Raw genomic sequence first — 14106 nt, 5'->3', positions numbered from 1 at the left:
AAACCTGACTCAGTTACACCAGCTCTGTCAGGAGGAATAGGCCAAAATTCACCCAACTTATTGTGGGAAGCTTGTGGAAGGAAATTATTTGATGGTCCTATGAATAGTTACTGTGCTCAACAAGTTGCTAGTCTCTGGTCTAGCCAGTTCTATGTGTGCTCAGAACAAGTATTGCATCATTCAGTCACAAGACTCTGAAGTGTGTAAACACATGAGTTGGTAAACAGAACTGGAGATTACCTTTTGTGTCTCTTTGATATTTTAAGTTGAAATTGTGCACCAATATTGCATTTGAAAAGACTATTATATTAAATGAAGTTCCCTTTAATATAGACCACATGGAAAATGGAATAAATGTGATTTTTTATTTGAATAAAGAAGACAGTGAGGGAAAAAAGTATTTGATCCCCTGCTGATTTCGTACGTTTGCCCACTGACAAAGAAATGATCAGTCTATAATTTTAATGGTAGGTTTATTTGAACAGTGAGAGACAAAATGACATTTTAAAAAATCCAGAAAAACGCATGGTAAAAATGTTATACATTTATTTGCAAATCACCCAATCTACCTACCTCACCCCTATACTGTTATTATTTTATTTACTCTAGTGCTCTTTTGCACACCAGTATCTCTACTCATATTAAACATCTCCAATCCAAAATCAAATCTAGAATCGGCTTTCTATTTCACAACAAAGCCTCCTTCACTCACGCCGCCAAACTTACCCTAGTAAAACTGACTATCCTACCGATCCTCGACTTCGGCGATGTAATCTACAAAAAAGCTTCCAACACTCTACTCAGCAAACTGGATGCAGTCTATCACAGTGCCATCCGTTTTGTTACCAAATCACCTTATACCACCCACCACTGCAACCTGTATGCTCTAGTCGGCTGGCCCTCGCTACATATTCGTCGCCAGACCCACTGGCTCCAGGTCATCTATAAGTCTATGCTAGGTAAAGCTCCGCCTTATCTCAGTTCACTGGTCACGATAACAACACCCACCCGTAGCACACGTTCCAGCAGGTATATCTCACTGATCATCCCCAAAGCCAACACATGTGGCCTCCTTTCCTTCCAGTTCTCTGCTGCCAGTGACTGGAACGAATTGCAAAAATCGCTGAAGTTGGAGACTTAAATTTCCCTCACCAACTTTAAACATCAACTATCTGAGCAGCTAACCGATCACTGCAGCTGTACATAGTCCATCTGTAAATAGCCCACCCAATCTACCTACCTCATCCCCATACTGTTTTTATTTTATTTACTTTACTGCTCTTTTGCACATCAGTATCTCTACTTGCACATCATCATCTGCTCATATATCACTCCAGTGGTAATCTGCTAAATTGTAATTATTTGCTCCTATGGCCTATTTATTGCCTACCTCCTCATGCCTTTTGCACACACTGTATATAGACTTTCTTTTCTCTACTGTGTCATTGACTTGTTTGTGTTATTGGCTTGTTTATTGTTTACTCCATGTGTAATTCTGTGTTGTTGTCTGTGTCACACTGCTTTGCATTATCTTGGCCAGGTCACAGTTGCAAATGAGAACTTGTTCTCAACTAGCCTACACGGTTAAATAAAGGTGAAATAAAATAAAATAAATAAAATTCAACTTTTTTTCTTTATTTTTACTATTTTCTACACTGTATGAATAATGGAATTATGTAGTAACCAAAAATATATTTGAGATTTGAGATTCTTCAAAGTAGCCACCCTTTGCCTTGAAGACAGCTTTGCACACTCTTGGCATTCTCTCAACCACTTTTATGAGGTAGTTACCTTGAATGCATTTCAATTAACAGGTGTGCCTTCTTAAAAGTTAATTTGTGGAATTTCTTTCCTTCTTAATGCGTTTGAGCCAATCAGTTGTGCTGTGTCAAGGTAGGGGTGGTATACAGAAGATAGCCCTATTTGGTAAAAGACCAAGTCCATATTATGGCAAGAACAGAGAAACAACAGTCCATCATTACTTTAAGACATGAAAGTCAGTCAATACGGAACATTTCAAGAACTTTGAAAGTTTCTTCAAGTGCAGTCGCAAAAACCATCAAGCGCTATGATGAAACTGGCTCTCATGTGGTCAGCCACAGGAAAGGATGACCCAGAATTATCTCTGTTGCAGAGGATATGTTCATAAGTTCATTAGAGCCTCAGAAATTGCAGCCCAAATAAATGCTTCACAGAGTTCAAGTAACAGACACATCTCAACATCAACTGTTCAGAGGAGACTGTGTGAATCAGGCCTTCATTGTTGAATTGCTGCAAAGAAACCACAACTAAAGAACACCAATAAGAAGAAGAGACTTGCTTGGGCAAGAAACACGAGCAATGGACATTAGACCAGTGGAAATCTGTCCTTTGGTCTGATGAGTCCAAATTTGAGATTTCTGATTCCAACCGCCGTGTCTTTGTGAGATGCAGAGTAGGTGAACAGATGATCTCTGCATGTGTGGTTCCCACAGTGAAGCATGGAGGAGGAGGTGTAATGGTGTGGGGGTGCTTTGCTGGTGACACTGTCTGTGATTTATTTATAATTCAAGGCACACTTAACCAGGATGGTTACCACAGCATTCTGCAGCAATGCTCCATCCAATATGGTTTGCACACTTAGTGGGACTATCATTTGTTTTTCAACAGGACAATGACATAACACACCTCCAGGCTGCGTAAAGGCTATTTGACCAAGAAGGAGAGAGATGGAGTGCTGCATCAGAAGACCTGGCCTCCACAATCACCCGACTTCAACCCAATTGAGATGGTTTTGGATGAGTGGGACCACAAAGTGATGGAAAAGCAGCCAACAAGTGCTCAGCATATGTTAGAACTCCTTCAAGACAGTTGGAAAAGCATTCCATGTGAAGCTGGTTGAGAGAATGCCAAGAGTGTGCAAAGCTGTCATCAAGGCAAAGGGTGATACTTTGAAGAATCTAAAATCTAAAATATATGTTGATTTGTTTAACACTTTTTTGGTTACTACATGATTCCATATGTGCTGTTTCATAGTTTTGATGTCTTCACTATTATTCTACAATGTAGAAAATAGTAAAAATAAAGAAAAACCTTTGAGTCGGTGTGTCCAAACTTTTGACTGGTACTGTGTGTATATATATATATATATATATACTGTCAGCAACAGGTGTGTGTGTATATATATATATATATATATATATATATATATATATATATATATATATATGTATGTTCTGTATTTACAAAAGTATGTGTACACCCCTTCAAATGAGTGGATTTGGCTTTTTCAGCATACCTGTTGCTGACAGATATATAAAATCTAGCACACAACCATGCAATCTCCATATACAAAACATTGGCAGTAGAATGGCCATTACTGAAAAGCTCAGTGACTTTCAATGTGGCACCGTCATAGGATGCTGGAAAACAAGTCAGTTCATCAAATTTCTGCCTTACTAGAGCTGACCCGGTCAACTGTAAGTACTGTTATTGTGAATTGGATCAACAACGGCTCAGCCGCAAAGTGGTAGGCCACATAAGGTCACAGAATGGGACCGCAGAGTGCTGAAGAGCATGGAGCATAAAAAACGTCTGTCCTCGGTTGCAATACTCACTACCGAGTTCCAAACTGCCTCTGGAAGCAACTTCAGCACAATAACTGTTTTTCGGGTGTTTCATGAAATGGGTTTTCAAGGCCGAGCAGCTGCACATAAGCCTAAGATTATACGCGATGTCAAGCAACGTCTGGAGTGGTGTAAAGCTTGCCGCCATTGGACTCTGGAGCAGTGGAAACGCCATCTCTGGAGTGATAAATCAAGCTTCACCATCTGGCAGGCCGACGGATGAATCTGAGTTTGGTGGATGCCAGGAGAATGCTACCTGCCCCAATACATAGTGCCAACTGTAAAGTTTGGTAGTGGAGGAATAATGGTCTGGGGCTGTTTTTCATGGTTCAGGCAGCTTAGTTCCAGTGAAGGGAAATCTTAACGCTATAGCATACAATGACATTCTAGAAGATTCTGTGCTTCCAACTTTGTGGCAACAGTTTGAGAATGGTCCCCGTGCAAGTCAATGCCCCAGTGCCCAAAGCGAGGTCCATACATGAATGGTTTGTCAAGATCAGTGTGAAAGAACTTGACTGACCTGCACAGGGCCCTGACCTCAGCCTCATCGAACACCTTTGGGATGAATTGGAACGTCGACTGCGTAATCGCCCTACGTCAGTGCCCGACCTCACTAATGCTCTTGTGGCTGAATGGAAGCATTTGGGCTCCCGAGTGGCGCAGTGGTCAAAGACACTGCATCTCAGTACAAGAGGAGTCACTGCAGTACCAGGTCTGAATGCAGGCCGGAATCACATCCGGGCGTGATGTCCCATAGGGCAGCGCACAATTGGCCCAGCGTCGTCCGGGGTAGGCCGTCATTGTAAATAAGAACTTGTCCTATTTAAATACAAAAAATTAAAAAGTTCCAGGAGAAATGTTCCGACTTCTAGTGGAAAGACTTCCCAGAAGAGTGGAGGCTGTTATAGCAGCAAAGGTGCGACCAACTCCTTAATACCGATGTTAGACGAACAGGTGTCCACATACTTTTGGTCATGTAGTGTATGTTGAACAAAATTCGGCAGAACCTCCCATTTGGTCAGCTGACCAGGAAGTGGGTGTTTCTTCGCGATGCACAGGAAGTTGAATAATCAGCTGATACTGGAGGTGTTTTGATGGAAGTTGCTGTTGTTTGTGGAGAGTTTTTAGTCCTTCTCTTCAATTCATTATAAAGACACATCAAGCGATAAAAGGAATTCGGTGGACTTTGAATATTAGCTAAGTGACACGGTTGTAATTTCAATTCATAGCTGCCTGTATAGCTATTGAGTTTTTGATAATGAAGAAAATAGCAACGTAGCTGACGTTAGTCAACGCTTTGAGACGTTCTTTGTTTATGTTGTGCCAGACAAAGCTGCAGTGTTTGGTTTCGTCTTTTTGAAGATCGTTTTATATTTGTTTATAATTGTGAGTGAATATCGATTACAATAACGTTACAGGGGAGCTAAATAATGTTAACGATAGCTAGCTAGCATAACTACAAGTTACCGACAATTGTTGTCAAGCCGCTGAGTTGTCCTGTATAGTCTGATCATAAGCGAGACAGCTGAGATCTTTAGATAGTGACGAGTGTGGAAAGACTTCAGGCTAGTTGTTGTGTGGTCGTCATTTGCGCATCACTCAGTCAGTCAGCTCATCTGCGACCTGTTGGTAGAACTAGCTAACGTACATGTCAGCCACCAACCTAAGTCTCAGTTGGCTTTGTGTGTAACGTAGCAAGTTGGTTGCGCAATTCCTGTACGCTAGCTACTTGTCAGCAAGGATCACTTCATATGCTAACAGTAATCGCTCGTCGCTAAATATTTTGTGTCTTGGTCTCTGAGAACGTACCATTTGTCCCGCTGTCAATATATTTCATGGTGTTTTATGTAAAGCCGTATTGTTTATGAATTAAGTATTTATTGTGTTAACTTAATGTTGTATAGAAACAATAGGAGTGTTTAAGAAGAGGATTAGGCCGTTTAGTATTAAAGAAAGGTCCAGTTCAGGCAGAGAACCTTGTTGAAAATCCTTCTCCCTACTTGCCAATGCTGGATCTGGAAGTTGTTCCTGAAAGATCTTTAGGAAATGAACAATGGGAATTCGCGTTAGGTAAGTGACTCCTGGAGAGACTATTGGGTATTTCTTCAACCTACCACACACCTCAACTAACATGCATGTTTTCCCAGTAAGTTGTTTTTAATGTTTGTTTGTCATTTGTAAATGAGAACTAAAAGCAATCTCTTAATATATTGTCCATGTTCTTGTCACAGGGATGCCATTGGCCCAGGCCATTTCCATTTTACAGAAACACTGCCGCATCATCAAGAATGTCCAGGTTCTTTACAGTGAACAAGTAAGAGATTAGTTAACTACTATTGTGTGTGATATAGGGTGTGGGCTGTCCATTGAAATGGTATGTTATGTTTCTGTGCTTCTAGACACCACTTAGTCATGACCTCATACTCAACCTGACTCAGGATGGAATTAAACTGCTGTTTGGTGCCTGTAACCAGAGACTGAAGGTGAGGGAGACATGTTCTGGTTGATCATGGCGCTACAGACAATAAGGCTGTCTATGTTGACTTATCAAGTCTCTCATTACTCATGTTTAGGTGATTGAAGTATACGACTTGAGCAAAGTTAAATTGAAATACTGGTGAGTGATCTCTAGTTCCTTGTGCTAATACCAGTGTGACTGGAGTTGTCATAGCAAATGTATTCACTATATATACAAAATTATGTGGACACCCCTTCAAATGAGTGGATTTGGCTATTTCAGCCATATCCGTTGCTGACAGGTGTATAAAATCAAGCACACAGCCATGCAATCTCTATATACAAACATTGGCAGTAGAATGGCCTTACTGAAGAGCTCAGTGACTCAGTGATCTGGCACCGTCATAGGATGCCACCTTTCCAACAATCAGTTTGTCAAATTTCTGCCCTGCTAGAGCTGCCCCGGTCAACTGTAAGTGTTGTTAGAAATGGTTTGTCAAGATCGGTGTGGAATAACTTGACTGGCCTGCACAGAGCCCTGATGACCTCAACCCCATCAAACACCTTTGGGATGAGTTTGAATACTGACTGCGAGGCAAGCCTAATCACCTGACCTCACTAATGCTCTTGTGGCTGATGGAAAGCAAGTCCCCACAGCAATGTTCCAACATCTAGTGGAAAGCCTTCCCAGAAGAGGGGGCGCTGTTATAGCAGCAAAGGGGGGACCAACTCCATATTAATGCCCATGATTTTGGAATGAGATGTTTGACGAGCAGGTTTCCACATACTTTTGGTCATGTAGTGTATCTGACAGTTTATCCGACTGGAATAGTTTGTTGTAGTCCATGAGAATAACTTGTTTTGCAAATTGTTCAGCTTGTGTTGGATGTGGGATTGTGTGCTACTACATATACTGTTATAGTATCTAGGCCTAAATTGTCATTGTCTTGCAGTGGAGTACATTTCAACACTCAGGCTATAGCACCCACCATAGAGCAGATTGATCAGTCCTTTGGCGCCACACACCCTGGAGGTAAGGGAAGATACAACTTTTTGTCTTATTGATAGTACTGTGTAATGCTGCAAGGCTTGTTGTGTTTGACCATGTTTTCCTCACACCCCAGTATACAATGCTGCAGAGCAACTGTTCCACCTGAACTTTCGAGGACTCTCCTTCTCCTTCCAGCTTGACTCATGGAATGAAGCTCCCAAGTATGAGGTGAGACTATTACCTTACCCTGCTATATTTATCCCTAGTGTGCTGTTTTTCTGACTGGCTTTATGGTTAACCCTGTTTGACATAGCTGCTACACAGCAACTGTCTTCCATAACTTGCTCTTCTTGTTCAAACCTTACTGGTTTCCCTCACTGATTTTCTGTGCATTACTTTTCCTGGCCGACAACCCCTCATAGACCTTGTTTACCAGCTAAAGAACTAGTCTTTTTGCCTTAGAAAATTATTTCTGTTCGCGATAATGAGAACCCCCGTACCTCTTTTCGACACTTTGGCAATGAACAAACAAATGTACATACTTCATTACCAATACAGCATGAGTATTTGGTTTTGAAGAATTTGGTAATGCTGGAATACAAAACAAATTGGCCCCGAAAATGACTCACTATGTCTTTATTATGAAAATACGTTGTTATAAAGCTTTTGATGTGAGTACTTGTATATCCATGTATTGAATATGAGCTGTTGAAATGCACACACCAGTCTACTCCCAGTTGTTTTGCTTTGACAGCCTAACTTTGCCCATGGCTTGGCCTCCCTGCAGATTCCACATGGGGCCACAGTGAAACGGATGTACATCTCCGCTGGGAACAACCTACAGGACACCAAGTAAGAACACAATGTATTCACAAGCACACCTGGAATAATGGTTGAGCATAGCAAGTTTATGGGGAGATGGAGGATAGGGTGAAGGGGGAAATACTGTGTGTTTGGTGAGCTTGTTTACTCAGATGTAAATCTCCTTTGAATATGATTAGGTTTAAATCTGATGCATTTGAGTTATTTAAATACTTATTATTAAGTATTGAGAGAGAAACATGAATTTGTAATGACCTGACTATGACTCACTCTGTCGTTCCTCAGGGCCCCAGTGATGCCCCTTGCCTGTTTCCTTGGCAACGTTTATGCAGAGTGTGTGGATGTGCTGAGGGATGGGGTGGGGCCACTTGGTCTGAGACTTCGCCTCCTCACTGCAGGTACTTAGCAAGGGGACATTTGAACCCACTTGTGTCCCATGAGTACAACACCATCAGAACTGTGGAATTCAAGCTAAATCAGTTCAGGTTGGTATTCCTTTTGAGGCTTCCTGAGTACATGCCACTGAAGGGACTGGAGGAAGTAGGTATTTTCCTCCTGTAGCGCAATCAGTCCTCAATTCTAATTGGATCAGGCTACTCTTCTCTTCCTCCCTTTAATTCATGAATTCCTCCAGTACTGTTGTAATGGCTGTAATAGAGCCTCATGGTCTGGAGCTACAATATAATGCTTTCCTGTCAGTCCCTCAGGTCTATCACATTCCATGCTCTCTTCAGTCCACACATTAGCCCGTTAATCTCGACACCATATATCACCTCTGACATGCCCCTCCTCTAGGGAGGCTGAGCTAAACAAATGACCTACTACACCCGTTATTAGATGGGGAGGAGGTCTATCAAAATAGGCCCTCATCAATCTCTCAGTGTTTAGATGTGTCTCCTTAGACCAGCTGTTTTGTTTGTCTCTGTGGTTTGATGTATGATATACAGTCCTAATGAAACACCTGAGAGGAAGATGTGCTCCAAGAGTTTTGCAACACCAGGTCATATTAAGCTTGCGTAATGAGTGGTCTTCCTATCCTCAGGATGTGGGCCCGGGGTGATGGCTGATGCCAAGGTGCGTGCCGTGGAGAGGAACATTTACTTTGGAGACTCCTGTCAGGATGTGCTGAGCGCTCTGGGCTCACCACACAAAGTATTCTACAAGTCTGAAGACAAGGTTTGGCCCTCTACTCTGCTTCCTGTCTCTTTCTTTCCCTTGACCTGCTCCTTTCAGCAGTTGATATGGTCCTCTCTATGTTGATAAACAAGCTCTCTTCATGTTTGGGTTTCCTGTTTCAGATGAAGATCCACTCTCCGTCACCTCACAAGCAGGTCCCGTCCAAATGCAATGACTACTTCTTCAACTACTTCACCCTGGGGGTGGTGGGTATTGGTGTTCCATGGGGGGTTGTTAGAGAGGGCTTGCCTTAATTATGTTGACATTAAAGCTCAATGTAGGATGTTGCTTGTTTCTTAACACTGTTTGATTGGTCCTTTTTTGTTTTTTTCCAGGACTTACTCTTTGATTCTAGCACACACCTGGTGAAGAAGTTTGTCCTTCATACTAACTTCCCCGGCCATTACAATTTCAACATGTAAGCCTCTCTCTGCTTCAGTTAAGACAGCTGGCACCTCATTGGTCCTTGGCTGAAGTATACCATTTTCAGACATATGATCCATTTGAATAAATTATTTCCAGTAGAGCCAAAAGAGGCTATTAAACTCCTTAGTGGTGAAGTAATTTAGTAACAGGAGTGCTGTTCACTACACTCAGTAACATGTAACTGTCTCTCTCAACAATAGATATCATCGATGCGATTTCAAGATTCCACTTGTCATCAAGAAAGGTGAGTTTTCTAATCAGCATTTTCTTTGTATTTGGTGAACTCTGTCTGTCTCCTCACGTATCCCTGTCTGTCTCCTCACGTATCCCTGTCTGTCTCCTCACGTATCCCTGTCTGTCTCCTCACGTATCCCTGTCTGTCTCCTCACGTATCCCTGTCTGTCTCCTCACGTATCCCTGTCTGTCTCCTCACGTATCCCTGTCTGTCTCCTCACGTATCCCTGTCTGCCTTTCAGAAGGTGCTGCCGCTCAGGGGGAGGACTGCACCCTCACTACCTACAGCAAGGTCAGACATGCCTACACTGCTCAGTCTTTGCCTAGCTCACTCAAGAGTAGTGAAAAGAGCAACTATGGGTGAATGTTATAGCTACTTCAGACGAAGTTTGTGTTCTTCTGACTGACTATGGTTGTTTCTCCCATAGTGGGATCAGATTCAGGAGCTGCTTGGACACCCCATGGAGAAGCCTGTCGTGCTCCACAGGTAAGAGATGCCTGGGTTATAATTTACATGACTTCTGTCAGTTGAAACATTTTCACTGGACATCTGACTGCTGGCCCTGCAGTTAACAAAAAGGTGTAAAAAACGACGTGTTTCACAGGTCATCCTCGGCAAATAACACCAATCCCTTTGGCTCTACATTTTGTTTTGGACTACAGCGAATGATCTTTGAGGTAAGAACACTTGGTGTGTGGGTCGCGTGATGACTGTATTAGATTGAGAAGTACAAAGGCCTGGATGTATGTAAACTATGTACGGTATGTGTCTGAACCGTGCCTAACTTGTCATCCCAGGTGATGCAGAACAACCACATAGCTTCAGTGACCCTGTACGGAGCCCCCAGACCCAGCAGCAGGGCTAGAACCGAGGCCATCGGCCACTGAACAGCATCCCACTGGCGCCCCAGACCCCAACCCATACCCGGCCTGAGGGCTGTCTCCCCACCGCTCCACACCAGCCCTGGGCTGATCAGCAGTGTACTCTCTGTCTCAGCCACTGCCATCTTCACACCAGAGAGGCCCGCTAGAAGCTCCTCTGGACCCATCTGCCCCTGTGTGACGGGCGCCTCATGCAGGGTCCTGCTAGGAGCCTTACGGCAGCCATTATCCCTTCTCCCTCTGACTGACTCTGTCCCAATGCTCTTCATCATCAGAACACTTGTTAGATGTGTTGACAGTGTACATTTGTATGCCTGTGAGCAGAAACAAATGCTCACCTGCTTACACAAATGAGCACCAGCATGCATGCTGTAGTTTTTTAAAAATTGACATTTTAATACATGATTAACATACATCAGAAACAGATACCAAAAGCCTGCCACAGACACCAAAACCATTTAAATCCTTTCTCCACTATATGTTCATGTTACCGATTTTAAAACACATGCATATGGATGCAGGCTCATCTGCAGCACTAACACATTACGTACATCATTTCATGCACAGACATATACAGAAACAACCATGCATGCACATCGACATAAACCAATGCATGCACACACAAACAAACAATTGCATGAACATAGTTTTTATTTTTAAGATTACAAGCACAAACTGGCCACACCTTGGAGTGTCCTAGTGCTTTGCATGCTGTGAGGGGTACTGTCTTGGTACATGAACAAACACACGCATACTGGCCCACACACACACATTCATACACTCATGCCATGACCAAGTCCACAGCATAAGCCACCTCCTATTGCAAGGCAGTGAAGCACCAAATACATTTATAGTTTATTTTGTGTTTTTGCATGGAACGATAAAAACATTGGTTTTGACATTTGCACTAAGATACACCATATTTACTTGATTCTTGTCTCCTATCCACTGCGGATTGTGTATTTTGTTTCCATTAGTGATGACTGAGGAAAGGCTCCTGCTCCTCTGTCACCTGAAAAGCCATGCTTCCTTCCTTCCAGATGTACACCATCTCCTCCAACATTCACTGCTACCACTTTACAACCCCCCCCCCCCCCCCCCCCCATGCGCTCTCATCATTGCTCCCTTTCTCCATCCATTTCCCTGATCTCTTTTTCTATTCACAATAGATATCTAAATGAGTCCAGCTAAACCCCTTAGATGTACTTCATCATTGCTGTCATTCATTATTTTTTGTTTGTTGTTAATTTGCCAACATTTTAGCCAAAGATGTTTTAGCATGTTTTAAGTTATTGTCATTTTAGTTTGTTGTCAACTTGACCTCTTGCCTAGAAGAGCTGACATTCCCTCCTAAAGCAATACTTTTTTTTATTGCAGGCCCCAGAACCATAATCTTGATCTCATCTTAGTACTTCTTGAATATATGTTCTTTATAATTGCTTTGTGCTTTTTAGTGCAGATCTTTTATCGTTCAGTTTTTACTCTAACCAAGATGTCTTCTATATGTGTAGCAGTCTCTTCTGGTGTTCGATATTTGTAAATAGTGTGCCCTTTTCTTTTGGCTTGTCATTTTAAGATAATGGTACGATGTGGGCCTGAATTGTTTTAAGGTCAGAGCACACGCCAGACGCGACACTTCTATTACATAGGAATTCTGTTTATTGTCTCTCCCCCCTAGTGGAGAGAACACTGTCTGGCTCCTTAACCCTGGGCCTGAATGGGTCCTTCATCTCTATAGCTCAGCTTTAACCACTATTAGTACTAGAGACCGATGCTGAAGATAGATAGGATAAATCAGAGACAAAGATGGATAGGAAAGGTAGCCCTGTACACTCTGTTTAGAACCCCCGGATGTGTGTGTGTGTGTGTGTGGTCAGTCACCCTGTTATAGTGGGTTGATCATGTACTGGTGCTAGAACAGAGGTATTGTTCGTGTTGTTGTTCTGTCACAGGTGGCTGGTTTGCCTGTCAGCCCCACTCAGACCAGCCCTCATCTTTGCAGCGTGTGATGCAGGCGTATTACATGGGCATTGTTTATTCTGTTACATTGACTTGTTTCATGAGTTGCGATGAAAAAAGCCTGTACTGCTGTTGTTGTTAAAATTATACCCCTTTGCTTTGTTCAAGTAGTATACAACAACAAAAAAGCTACAATCCTTTGTTAACGTTGTGCCTCATTTCCCACCAAGCCTGTCTTGACTTCTTTCTGTAAATTAAACTATTGAACAGCATTGAGTATGACTGAGCATGATGAGCTAACATGATCAACTGACTGTCACCCATAGGCCATCATTTCCCTCTGTAGAATAAAGACTTGATGTACAGTGCAGGTCCTGAGCTCAGTCATGAAGGGCTAATCCTCATCTCAACAACCCCTGGTGTTCTGATTGGAAGATTTGCACAATACATTGTTTTGGTTTGTTCTAGTTGCTGGACACAGAAACATGTATATCACTGAACATCTCATAGCAAGACTATGGTTTTAACATCAGTCTGACCGTCACCACCGGCCAACCCTTCATGACCTGAGCTACACACACTGGTTGTTGGTGTTCCAATACAATGCAATGCAATCCCGGCCGGGTACATTTGTTGCATCTGATATAACTCACTGTAGATGAGTTTGCATTTATATTAGCGAGCAAACAAATGCAACACAACTGATGTTGTGGTAACGTTACTGGAATGTTACTGCTGAGCATGAGCTGGGCTGTGTTAGCCCAATCTCAGGTGGACATAGATCTTGTTTTAAATGCCAGGAGAAAGGGAATGCTTCCTTTTCAGCTGTTGGCTTTGCCTGTTTTATTTCCTCTCAATTGATCCTATTTTTGCATTGGATTGAATTAATGACTGTAATTTATAAATGAACAACTTCAGTTGAGTTTAATACTCTATTAATGCTATGTATTGTCTCCCTTTATATTGTATGTTTTATCCCCATTCCCCAAAGTAGTTATTTTAGGTGGATTCAGTCAATTTAACCCAGTTCTGGAAATGGGAGTTATCCTTAATTCAACATGTGAATCAAATGAATTGGAATCTGGTGTCATATTTTGGATAACGTTACTTCTGTACAATAAAGAACATGTAGATCAACATTATCAAGCATGTCATAAAAAGCAATAACTGTTGCTACGGTGAATCAGAACGGTCTGCTTAAAGCTTGCACAATGCTCCTGAATGATGCAGGAATGCTGTGATTAAGATGAGCTCCTCATAAAATCTACTGTCAAACTCAACATTTGAATTTTATAAAATTGCTCATTCTGAATTTTGTTCATTTAAAAAAAATCCTGTTACTGTGTGTACAAAAAGGATATGAAAATGTTGATGTAATAAATATGACAAAAGTCTTGAGCTGTATTTTTTTCTTTTTAAAGAACAAAAAAGCAGTACATGCACATGTTTTCCACCAGGGACAATTTCAGTGTTAACTGATTGCTTTACATTTTGATATCAACAGCATGTCGTCTACTTACAGCATTTGGACTACAGTTGGAGGTATAGCTGAAC

At 42.1% G+C, this 14106-nt stretch overlaps 1 protein-coding gene across 2 annotated transcripts; it reads left to right on the top strand.

Annotated features, from left to right (window-relative positions):
* Window positions 1–4645: 4645 nt before the first annotated feature.
* On the top strand, window positions 4646–13950 carry LOC139371257 (phagosome assembly factor 1). 2 transcript variants are annotated; one of them, XM_071111530.1, is made up of 16 exons: window positions 4646–5675; window positions 5837–5919; window positions 6005–6088; window positions 6179–6222; window positions 7016–7095; window positions 7187–7281; window positions 7841–7905; window positions 8161–8273; window positions 8918–9051; window positions 9174–9257; window positions 9387–9469; window positions 9678–9721; window positions 9954–10003; window positions 10140–10198; window positions 10317–10389; window positions 10510–13950. In XM_071111530.1, the coding sequence occupies exons 1-16, from the start codon at window positions 5612–5614 to the stop codon at window positions 10597–10599; spliced, it is 1245 nt and encodes a 414-aa protein (XP_070967631.1). In that variant the 5' UTR covers window positions 4646–5611; the 3' UTR covers window positions 10600–13950. The 2 variants fall into 2 exon arrangements, with proteins under 2 accessions (XP_070967631.1, XP_070967621.1); XM_071111520.1 differs by having other exon boundaries at window positions 7808–7905; window positions 10510–13948.
* Window positions 13951–14106: the final 156 nt, after the last annotated feature.

The sequence above is a fragment of the Oncorhynchus clarkii genome, chromosome 2 (genome assembly GCF_045791955.1).
Source record: "Oncorhynchus clarkii lewisi isolate Uvic-CL-2024 chromosome 2, UVic_Ocla_1.0, whole genome shotgun sequence".
NCBI classification, from domain to species: Eukaryota; Metazoa; Chordata; class Actinopteri; order Salmoniformes; family Salmonidae; genus Oncorhynchus; species Oncorhynchus clarkii.
This window is presented reverse-complemented; position numbering and strand designations above follow the sequence as displayed.